Source organism: Xenopus tropicalis, chromosome 4 (genome assembly GCF_000004195.4).
Source record: "Xenopus tropicalis strain Nigerian chromosome 4, UCB_Xtro_10.0, whole genome shotgun sequence".
NCBI lineage: Eukaryota > Metazoa > Chordata > Amphibia > Anura > Pipidae > Xenopus > Xenopus tropicalis.
The window spans coordinates 119,528,368-119,540,424 of record NC_030680.2 but is presented as its reverse complement, the minus strand read 5'-3'; the positions used below and the strand labels follow the sequence as shown (position 1 = coordinate 119,540,424).

At 38.2% G+C, this 12,057-nt stretch overlaps 1 protein-coding gene across 6 annotated transcripts in view; it reads left to right on the top strand.

Annotated features, from left to right (window-relative positions):
• Positions 1 to 12,057, top strand: part of pla2g4a (phospholipase A2 group IVA) — an 86,184-nt gene that overhangs the window by 41,791 nt on the left and 32,336 nt on the right. For 4 of the 6 annotated variants that reach the window (XM_031899863.1, XM_012960636.3, XM_031899862.1 and 1 more), the window contains 3 exons: positions 5,690 to 5,774; positions 8,185 to 8,266; positions 11,572 to 11,720. In XM_031899863.1, coding sequence (XP_031755723.1) covers positions 5,742 to 5,774; positions 8,185 to 8,266; positions 11,572 to 11,720 — 264 coding nt within the window. In that variant the 5' untranslated portion in view covers positions 5,690 to 5,741. 6 annotated transcript variants of the gene reach the window in all.

Below are 12,057 nucleotides of genomic sequence, written 5' to 3'. Positions count from 1 at the left end.
CTGATTTTACATTTTCCAGAATTTATACCATTTTTTCTTCAGAGCTTATCTGTTATCTGCTGTGTGACCTGTGCCTTTTTTCCAGCTTGAATGGCTGCCCCCGTGGCTACACAGCATTTATTTATATAAAGTGCAGGGCAACAGTATGTTATATTTTAATTACTTTAAAACACTTTCATTTTTTGGTGTTACTGTTCTTTTAAAAATCACAAACTCAAACTTCCCACAATTTCTTTGCTTATATTTTGATATTTTAAAAAAAACAACTTTTTGCTAGGGAGAAGGGGATTTCATTCACATTGCCGCTCGCTTTATATTCCACATTGCTTGAAAATTAAACATTTTCCCCCAGTCCTTTCAACATCTTGATTATCCTTACTATTTTAAGCAGCTATAACATAAAGGCATAATTCACCTGTTTGCTGTAACAGCCAACAAGAAATGCGCAGGTGTGTCTGTGGAATGTAGGTGCAGTGATGCCATGTCATTTCCCAATGGCTTATACGCCACATGGTAGGTAGGAATTTGCTTGAGTTCCTACAAACAAGAAGATTGCACAGGTATGTCAAACCTTGGCAGTGTGATTATAGTGTTGAAAAAAGCCATTTATCAATCAGTAGTTGTTTGATCAGATTGTCTGAGGCTTTATTTCCTAACATGCTACTATCAGCAATATAGTTACCAGAAGAGGCAACCCTTATCAGCATTTTGAGCAAAAAGTTTTGTTTCAGTTACGTTTCCTATAAATTAAAAATGTAAAAAAAAAAAAAATGAAAATTTAAGACCAAACATGAAACTGAGAAGATAGTATTTTGGCCATCTATTGGTAAAGGCACAGTGACAGCTGTTATGTATTTTGTCACCGTCTCTTTCTACCAATCAATATTGTACAAAGAATAGGTTTTCTACTTTAAATCTAGAGCTGGGGGCATACAGTCTTCACAGCCTATATACACCATATTATAATTTATTTTTATACATTTGACTATGGGGAGAAAGAGTGTCCATGCATTTGTTCCCAAACTATTAGATCCAACATTTTACAGAGCTAATTTCCAGCCAAATATGCTGGTGTCCTGTGTTCATTTCTGACCAGGGCACTATTGGCACAGGGTCTGCATGTTCATACTGTGTTTGCAAGGGTTTCCTTTCACATTCCAAAAAGTGTACAGGTAGGTTGACAGGCTCCTGATGAAAGAGTATGTGTGCTTATATGTGTGTATTGTATTTGTGTACTGTGAATGACTGCAGGCTCCCCTTGGGCAGGGTCCTCTGTAAGCATGGTATTTAAAGGATGTTCAATAACGCATCATATGTACTTAAAAATATTGCCCCTTTAGTGTCTAGTGTAGACTCCTCTGGGCACATTTACTGACACAGGCCCACATTGGCATTAGTGCATAATCCTTATTTTTTCACCTTGTTTTTTGCCTGTGACATTACCCTAATATTTGGACACAGTGACTCCAGGATCAATCAATAACCAGTAAAATAATAATAAATTCCTTACATATAAAATGAGTCAGTTTATATTTATATTCCTTAGATCTGTTTTGGCTTTTTCTTTACTGTAGGACAAACAAAGAATAACTTCAGAATGCTGAAGATCAGGTTATTATGACCTTCAGTACAAACTTGCATTTTTATAGGTACATGTTGTATAATATGTGTACACAGATTGCCAAGTGTCTTTGCTGATATGTCCTAGTACAGTAAAGGCATATCAGTTCTAAAAGGTTATCAGTTTTAAGCTGTAGGGTGACAAGGTACTCTAACTGCAGAAAGGTCTTTGTTCTTACATTTTCAGTTAAACAGAGTTTTTAGAGAAGAATTTCTGCAAAGAAAGGTATCATCTGTTGTATAATAGTATTTTTAATCATATCTAAAAAAAAGGGTCAAAATGTATTTTGATTAAAGGCATCCCCATGTTTAACTAACTGATGATAAATGCAAATTCTGGTAATGAAACTGAAGTGAAGTTAACATAACTGAAATAAAACTGAAAGACTATAAAGGTATGGGCAAATTTAAAAATTGTGCCAATGTCCCACATTTCTCTACTGTGCGGTCCCAAATTGTTCTCCCTAGTGGGATTCAGAATAGTGGGAGGGAGGCTTCATTCTAAAGGCCATTTAGTGTAAGATTACACTCCCAGATATTTCTGGAAGCACTGTGAACATTGCATATAATTCATTCTACCATTTATAATATTATTCTTGAACCAATAACTGTATTTTTTTTATTTAGTTGTAATATTGGTGTGTAGGCAGCCACCTCAGGTCTGATCCTGTGCTTTCAGAAGGAGCCAGCACTTCACAATAGATCTACTTTCAGATAAGCTATTCTTTCTTCTACTCAATGTAACTGGAGGAGTCATGGCAAGACTTGAGTGCCATTCTCATATCTACAACTAGGTAGGGCATGGGAGCATTTTTAGCAATGCAGGTGTCGGGGAGCTGTTATATTGTTACCTTCCAATTGTTCAACTGATTACTGCTGGGGGGGATGGGAGGGTGATATTAGTCCAACTTGCAGCGCTGCAGTAAAGAGAGACTGAAGTTTATTAGAGCACAAATCACATGGCTAGTTCCACGTCAGATTTCTAAATTAAATATAAAAAAAATCTGTTTTGTTTTAAAAAAATGGATTTTAATGCAGGATTCTGCTGGAGGAGCACTATTAACTGATGCATTTTGTAGAAGTTTTCTCATGACAGAATCCCTTTAAAAAAACACAATTGTAACACCGACATACCAAACCACACAAAATATAGATTATATTATTTGTCCCCTCTTACTGGCTGCACTTCTCCTAAGTCCATAACCTTTATGGACACTGAAGTAATAATAGTATAAACAGTCTAAAAAAAACACCGTTGGCTCCACCTCTTCATACCCCCTTCATATCACCTTTCTGCTAGTGCTAAGTGCAGGGGAGGGGGTAATAAAAACAAACCATTAACTTATCTCTCCTTTTTACCCCAACTCCTAAAAATAACTAATTATTTTGCCAAATGCAGGGAGGATCTCCCCGTTTACGGTCTACAAGGGATTTCATTTATAAGTTTAGGGCTTCTTACATTTTCTTCTCTGGGGTAAAAGTTTGGGCATAGGTAGATTTGAGGGCTACATTGTAAATTTACATCCTGCCTTGCCTTCCCAAGCTGAAATATTGGAATTTTTCTCTAAGCTTCAATTTATAATTTTACATTTCTGCATATTCTACATATTTTTAATTATTTTCTACTTTTCTTTCTTTCTGTGAGAGAAAGTACTTCTCCTGTCATAGGCACTGTGTTAAGTATTGGGAGAACATAGTGACGGCAAGCTGTGTCTGTGAATGCTTGGGGTATATGTATCGGCCCATTCCCATTTGCAAATAAGGCTGTGGGCCCACCCACAGTGTGCTTGCAATGCAAGAGATTAAGAAAAATTGAAGTATACATGTTCTGGTTTCATTTTTGAGACAGGAATAGCTGATTTTTTAAGTGAGTTATGTTATGAATTCCATTCTGGGTTGGTTTAAGGCTCGACAGACTTACTAGAAAAGTCAGCGTCATGTTTTATAAAGGGTGTTAAGAATGTTACGGTTTAAGAACAAAACGGAATGTGTTGACAGTAGCATATAGAATATGACCCTTAGTCCATTTCTTTGTGAAAATCCTTATTACTAAGCAGAAGCACATAACTGCAGAATATGCTGATGCTTTGTAAATAGAAAAAATAATAATTGTCTTGGTTTCTTTTCAGCCATTTATATTCTGTACATGTGTTAAGTGTAAAGAACAAAGTAATTTTCTATTCTGATTAGTGACTTTGCCTGCTCTCTAAAGGCCCCCATACACGGGCCGATAGAAGCTGCCGATATCGGTCCCTTGGACCGATTCGGCAGCTAATCGGCCTGTGTATGGGAAGAAACGAGCGGCCTGGCTGACCGATATCTGGCCTGAAATTGGCCAGATATCGATCGGCCAGGTTAGAAAATCCAGTCGGATCGGGGACCGCATCGGCTCGTTGATGCGGTCCCCAAACCGACTGCCCATGGCCGCAAATGTAATCCGATCGTTTGGCCCCAGGGCCAAACGATCGGATTATTTTTTTTTTAAGCAACTTGCTACCCGATATCGCCCACCCATAGGTGGGGATATCGGGTAAAGATCCGCTCGCTTGGCAACATCGCCAAGCGAGCGGATCTTATAGTGTATGGGGACCTTAAGCGAGATGTCTCACAATAACTACCCTCTTCACTTTCCTTTCAGTCCGACACACGTAAAACTGATTTTACCTGTGGCGACCCTGGCTAATTGTTCAAAAATGCTTTTACCAGGGGTCGTAATGTTTTTCATATACATTGATTTACAGGAAAGTGGAGGGGCAGGTAATTTGGGATGCTTTATTGCCTGTGGAAGAGTACATTATAGGGGATTATAGGCAGATAGGGGATGTTCTTTTTTCCCTTAAAAATGATCAGCGCACCAGAAGCCCCCCCTTTAGATTAGACGGAACTTTCATTTGAAGCAGCGTAGGTGGTTTTTCATGGTGAGGGCAGTGAGTTTGGGGAATACCCTTCTTAGTAATGATGTAATGACTCTGATTACTGTAAATGCCTATAAGAGGGGCTTGGATGAGTTCTTGAGCGAGCATAGTATCCAAGGCTATTGTGATACTAATATCTACAGTCAGTATTGATGTTGGTATAAATGCTTTATGTATGTGAGTGTATAGATAGGTTAGTATGGGTCTGTGTGTGAGTGGATAGATATGTCAGTATGGGTCTGTATGTGAGTGGATAGATAGGTTAGTATGGGTCTGTATGTGAGTGGATAGATAGGTCAGTATGGGTTTATGTATGTGAGCGGATAGATAGGTCAGTATGGGTCTGTATGTGAGTGGATAGATAGGTTAGTATGGGTCTGTATGTGAGTGGATAGATAGGTCAGTATGGGTCTGTATGTGAGTGGATAGATAGGTCAGTATGGGTCTGTATGTGAGTGGATAGATAGGTCAGTATGGGTCTGTATGTGAGTGGATAGATAGGTCAGTATGGGTCTGTATGTGAGTGTATAGATAGGTCAGTATGGCTCTGTGTGTGCTAGGTTTACTTGAACGGGTTGAACTTGATGGACTCTGGTCTTTTTTTCAACCCTATGTAAGTGTGTAAGAGGAGATTTCTCGTTAGGTGATAAAGTGACCCATGTGTCAGGGCCCTAAAACATGTCAAGACACTCATCCAGGTGGAATGAAACAATATAGGGTTCAGTTCTGACATGTAAGACAGGGTGTAAAGGGGAAAAAGCGGACACAATTCCTTATTTTTGCGCTTTGTACCTTGCCTTCCATGAAGACAGTTCTGCCAAGAATTATCAGTTGTTCACTATGTAGAGATCGTCTGATGCCTAAGAATCCCTATGGATGAAGACAGATGGAGCTACTAGTTGCCGCTACTTTTTACAGCTACTAAAATAGACAGTGGTGATGTCTTCACCCTTAGGGTTTGTTAGTCATCTGACTATCTCTGCAACTAAGCAGACACAGGTAACATTCATCCATGAGTCCAATGTAAGTTTAATACCAGCAAGATCTGTAGGCAAAAATTATCCTTGGGAAATAACTGTGACTCAGTAATGAGTTATATAGGTGTAATCTATTTTACCATGTTCTAAACCATCTTTTTTTTTCTTTTTTTCAAGAATTTATAACGTCAAAATCAGAAATTCTTGAACTGCGATAACCGGTTTCAGAATGGCATCAATTGATCCTTATCAACACATAATCGTAAGTACACATATTTGTATAAGTGGGGACAGATGACTAGCTTGCCAGAGCCTGCAGTTGCCCTAGAAGTTTTAAAAGTTTGAAAAGACTTTGCATCAGGGCAAGTGTATGAATGTGAGTAGAATTAAATATCGCCCTTTTGTATTGTTGGGCATACAAAGTGAACCCTAAAGGCCAGGTGACCTGTAGCCTCACACTAGCTGTTTCTTATGAATGAGAACTTCACATTCTTTGCCATGAATCCCAGCTCCAGCAGCAAGACGAAGGGGGTCACTGAAGGAAGAGGGTCACCAACCCAATCCCCCACAATGCTGGGGCATAGGCCTCTGCACTCTGTTTTAAAAGACAGGCCTGTGGCTCCCTTCACTATTGCCCTGCTGACAGCATTAGCCAGTGCTGTAATACTGAGGGGCGGATGGTGGAGGCACCCAGGTGCCCCTCTGCCCACTACCCGCACCTTACCTTGCACATCATTCAGAGGGACCACATTGGGGAAAGGCCTGAGCTGCTCCTCCTGATGCTACTCTTCTTTGAGCACCAGATTTTTGATCCGGTAATCATTGCAGAGAACAGCAGCTCTAGGGGCACTAGTGCTCTGTAAGGGAGCACTAAGGGCTGCCTCTTGACCCCTTAAGTATGCTTTAAAAATATTTGAACATTAAATAAAAACATTTGAACATGAAATAAACCCAATAGGTTTTGTCCCCAATAGGGATTCATGCAGCTTAGCTACTATCAAGTACAAGGTGCTGTTATATTATTACAAAGAAAAGGTAAATCAAAATTAGAATGAATTGCTTATAATGTATTTATTTTAAAAGCAAGGTAATGGCAAACATGACATTTTCTAGTCATGAGCACAATTTCTGTCTTACTGTTATTATAATTTAACTTTAATATGAACCGACAATGCTTCCATTCCCTAGTCTGAATATAGTCAGCTGCCTGAAATGACATTGCCTGTTTTTTGTTATACGGAACTTTCTGTTCATGCAGAAGCAATTTTTGTTTTGGCTGATTTTCAACACAAATATTTATATAGCTCGAATTGGATTTTTATAACAAGGATTAAACAAACTTCATTACTCCCACTGTTTGTAATGCAGCTATTTTGCGCTGCTCCATTTTAAGTGTATTAGGACATATGACTTTAATTACCCTACCAGATATTTTAAAGATTGCAGCCCTGAAATCCTTCATGTTTAGTAAACTAATCCTCTTGTACAAACAATATCATGCACCTCTAGCTACCAGTAGGAATTTCTGTTTCTGCTAATAGTATTTCTGGGTTTTTGATCATGGTGATGCATCCAGAAGTTTGATTAGGAATGTTTTTTTTATTAACCAGTCCTTTTCAGGTGTCTGTAGCCTATCTAGCCCCTGGGATATAATTATGTCAGGGCTATATACTCATTTAATGTATATCCCCTGAATTACATTTGGGGTTCTGGATGACGTAGCATTTAAACCAGTTGCCAATGAATTACTGTACACTGAACAGTGCACCATTTTAACCACAATTTCAGCATCATTGCAGTCACAAAGAAGCAACTCTCTTGACACATTTGTGCTGCACCTACTGCAATTGTGTCCAGTTCACCAAAATGGACACAACTGTGTGTGCGCTTCATTGCAAATTGGGTGCTATTGGGTTGAATATTTTCAAGGTCTGCCTAGTATCATTTCAGGTGTTTGCTGGCCTTATTTCCATGTGATGTGTGCCCTATTCTTTTGGCTCAAATAAGCTGTAATTGCACTTGCCAGAGCAAGATGCAAATGCTGTTAGCCCTAATTTCCGGTGTTCAGCATAAGAGTGATGGGCGCACCATACTTCTTCAGAGCAACTGCTTTGCAGCGATTGAGTCAGGCAGGGTCCGCAGAGCAGACTGGTTCTCTTGTGTTAATAGGTGCAGCAGCGCCCAGTTTGGAATAGAAAACAAGAAGGACTACGTGATGTTGAGCTCAACTATAGGGAGGAGAAAGGAGAGCATTTTTACACAAGTACCTCTAATGAAAGTGGTTTTATGTGCAACTGACTACGGGGGACCCTAAGCAACCAATCAGATTTGTGTTTTCAAATTGCTACCCAATAAGTGCTAACTGCTGATTGGTTTTAATGGTTTACTAGACAAGTAACAAACTGTATACTGCTAAATAGACATACCCCATAATGTTCTCTATTTTAGGCCAATGGCCAATGAAATCACAGATATAGATATTTGGATTGAGCTGTCTGGGGGCTTGCCTGCTAATTCTTTCAATTGGTCAAATCCTGGCAAAAGCAACAGAAAGGATAGTGTATAGTTGACAGAGCTAAACATATGAAAATGCAAATATTGTTTATTGCTTTGGGGTTTGTTCTAGATGGTTGGATTCTTCTTTTAATGAGTTTTTATTTACTTTTGTACAGGTTGAACATCAGTATTCTCATAGGTTCACAGTAACCGTAATAAAGGCCACCAATGTCACAAAGGGAACATTTGGCGATATGCGTAAGTAAAATCCAAAAGTTAAAATTAAGAAATTTCCGGTACTGCTATTCAGAACAAAGTCTTGTTCAGATTTTATTGACCTATGCTCTGCTCTGATTACAGAAGTGATAGAACTTGTAACTGGATAGAATGAGGGGAGCAGTGAAAGTCTTTGGGATCAATTTAGCCATAATCATTCTAGCTTGGTAAAATGTTACTCTTATTTCAGATATAACAATTTATTTTCCTTACAGCGTGAATTTTTAATACCAACATGTTATTTTTGTTGGGTTGACTTTTGTGGGTGTAACAGCTCAGTGCCGTTGAAAAACCGTAAAATACATTTGGAAGAGTTCAACAACTTTGATAAATATAATAAGAAGGTGTTGATAAATGGTGGAGAAACAGCAAACTGCTAGGTTTCCCTAGTTCCATCCCTGATAAATTTCCCCCCCACGATTTAAAGGAGAAGGAAAGGTAAAAACTAATTAAGCTTTATCAGAAAGTTCTATGTAAATGCAGCCATAAGCACCTACAGTAATGCTGCACTGAGCCCTCTATGAAAGGAAACACAGGATTTTTTGTCTCTATTTTTGTAAACATGTGTCTGACTTCCTCTCTCAGAAACATTCTTAATTCTGGTGGCCAGACTCTGCACAGTTCTCTCCTCTCCCCCCCTTTCCTGCTCCCCCTCCCATTAGAATGCTAAGAACTCCCTCCCCCCTTCCTTAGAAATGTGTGATCTCAGCTATAATGGCTAGAGCTGCTGGCAGGAAGCTATCTAAAATGGCAGCTGCTGTCTTAAGCAAAGTGAGAAAGCTCCTAAAGCTGTTTACTCAGGTATGTTAATGGTTTCTGCACAATCAATATATTGTTCTAGGTGGCACTAATGTGGCATATTTTAGTAAAATGCCAAAATGACTTTTCTTCTCCTTTAAGGAGGAATAAGTGCAGTAAGAGAAAACGGTAAGAGGAAGAACTTCCCAAAAGGAAGGGAAACAGGCAAGAATGATGAGGAAGGAATGGAGCAAATTAGTGTATATATTTAAAACCAGTAATAAGATGTTGGAAAACTTAGTTCTGGGACAACTGACTGACTTTTGAAAAGTCATTTATGAGAAAACTAGTTTCTTCTATTCTATTTTTCAAAAAAATATTTCTACATTATTGTTAAGTTTGTGACTTGGTTAGTAAGCCATAGCAACCAATCAGCAGTTAGCATTTCCTGGTTGCAATGGGTTACTAATTGTGGGAAAAGGTAAGACTTTCTATTACATTACCCCAATTAGTGCCTTTTCTTTGGCTCTAGTTCCAAACAACATTGCATGTTTACATTAAGGTTTTTGTTTAATATGGCTTTGCTTATCATTCATTATCTCTGTGCTAAATTTGTTTTGAGAAATGCAAATGAGATTTGTATCTTCAATATCTGTAGCTTTATCTTTAGTGCAGTGAAATTGCCTGACAAAACCAATGATTACAGATACTGTACACGTAAATTTCAGCAAATGTATAACTTTTCCTGTATTGCACAGAGGGGGTCAGTGGAGTTATAAAATGAATAGTAACTTTTCTGTTATACTGTCATTACTTCATAAATTGTATTATACAAGACTTGACATTCTAACCACCCAATATATTAGTAGAGCAATTTAAGGGCACTGTGTTCTGCTGAAGAAATAATGTGCAGGGGTAAAAATCTGATTTGGTTGTAACCTTATTATAAATATATGGGCTTTGAAAAAAAACAACAACATTGTGTAATATTTTCATGTTAGTTGCTCGTTAAGACCCTTCTGGTCGAAGAATTTGTCGAAACATATTTTACCTATGGTCATGAATATCCCACAGATCACTCAGTGTTTTTCGTCAGGCACCAAATGAAACGCCAAACTGCAACAATAGTCCTACTGTTATCAACAGGCGTAACAGTAAATGTTATCATACAGATTTTTAGAACATTCTTTCCAGTTTGTACAAAACAATTATAATGAAGATATTGCTGGCCCTGAATAACTTGCAAACAGTTCACTTCCTTGACAGCCTTAGTAATTGTTATCTTTGCAGTACAGTGTGTAAAACTGTACTGCTGTATGTATGACTATGCTCTATAAAGGGGATTTGTAACCTTAGACTACTGTGGAACGCCTGTGGAAAAAAATGCCATTGTGGCCTTATACTGCCCTATGTGCGTATGTATTGCTACAATGGAATTCACCATCACAGCTCATATGAGGTGGCCAGAAAATGCAGATGCTTGCATTTCCCAAATTCTTTAATTGATCTAGGTCATAATATATAATATCTAATAGCGATAAGTCTAAAGCAGCTAGACTAAAGAAGCCTATTTGATGAGAAATTATCTTTAATTTATTTGGGCATAGTTTGTACACACTATTAACAAAATATTGTGGGGAAATGTAATAAAAATTGTAACATTTACAGTTATCTAGTTACCCTTTGTGACCAATTAAGGTTTATGTGTTCAAACAACTGACAAGTAAATGCTAACTGCTGATTGGTTGCTAGTGGTTACTCGACATGTAGCAAAACCCCACAAATGAGCTTCTAGTTATAACTAGCAGTGGTCATAACTGCTACCTGCTGACAGGTTGCTAGGGGTTACTTGGCAAGTAGCTAAACCCCACAAGTGAGCTTCTAGTTATAACTAGCAATGGTCATAACTGCTACCTGCTGACAGGTTGCTAGGGGTTACTTGGCAAGTAGCTAAACCCCACAAGTGAGCTTCTAGTTATAACTAGCAATAGTCATAACTGCTACCTGCTGACAGGTTGCTAGGGGTTACTTGGCATTAGTAGCTAAACCCCACAAGTGAGCTTCAAGTTATAACTAGCAGTGGTCATAACTGCTACCTGCTGAAAGGTTGCTAGGGGTTACTTGACAAGTAGCAAACTTTAGACTGTTAATTACAAGACCCCACTACTGAGCTGCTAGTTTTGACCCCAATGGTCCTAACTGTTACCTTCTGAATGGTTTCTAGAGGTTACTAGATAAGTGGCAAACTTTGGACGATTTATTACAAAACCCAATGAATGAGCTGCTAGTTATTTCCCAAATGGTATCCTTTTAGTCGATGTCCCTTGTGGCTAGCATGATATCATTTGTGGTGTGGGAGGTGATAATAAAGCTTTTGCCCCAAAAAACACTTGTGCCTAGCTTGATAAGCATTTACACCAGCCTATAAATAGGCAGAATAGCAGGTACAGCAGGCCTTGAAACAATGACACTTTTTTTTTTTTTTTGATAAAGTATTAAGTTGTATTAAAGTGACTTAAAGTGACTTTTCTTTATTTTTTCTATTGCAGTCGACACACCAGATCCTTATGTGGAACTTTATATTTCATCTGCACCAGACAGCAGGAAACGAACCAAGCACTTTAACAACAATATCAACCCAGTCTGGAATGAGACATTTGAATTTATTCTGGATCCTAACCAAGATAATGTTTTGGAGGTAATAAGTGAAAAAAAACCATAACAAAACTGACGATCCATGAGGTTAATAACTGTACAGTTATAGGGTCAGTTAGACTTCATGTTTATCAAATAATTGATAATAATAAAACAGCAACTTGTATTATAAATCATTATTTGGGGAAAAACAATCCTATTGGGTTTATTTAATGTGAAAAATATTTTTTTAGTAGACTTAAGGTATGGAGATCCAAATTAATGAAGGACCCATTATCCAAAAGATCTCAGGTCCTGAGCATTTTGGATAACAGGTATCATACCTGTATTAGTTTTCATTGTGGCCAACACAAAATCTGTCCTAGCCTTATACCACAAGC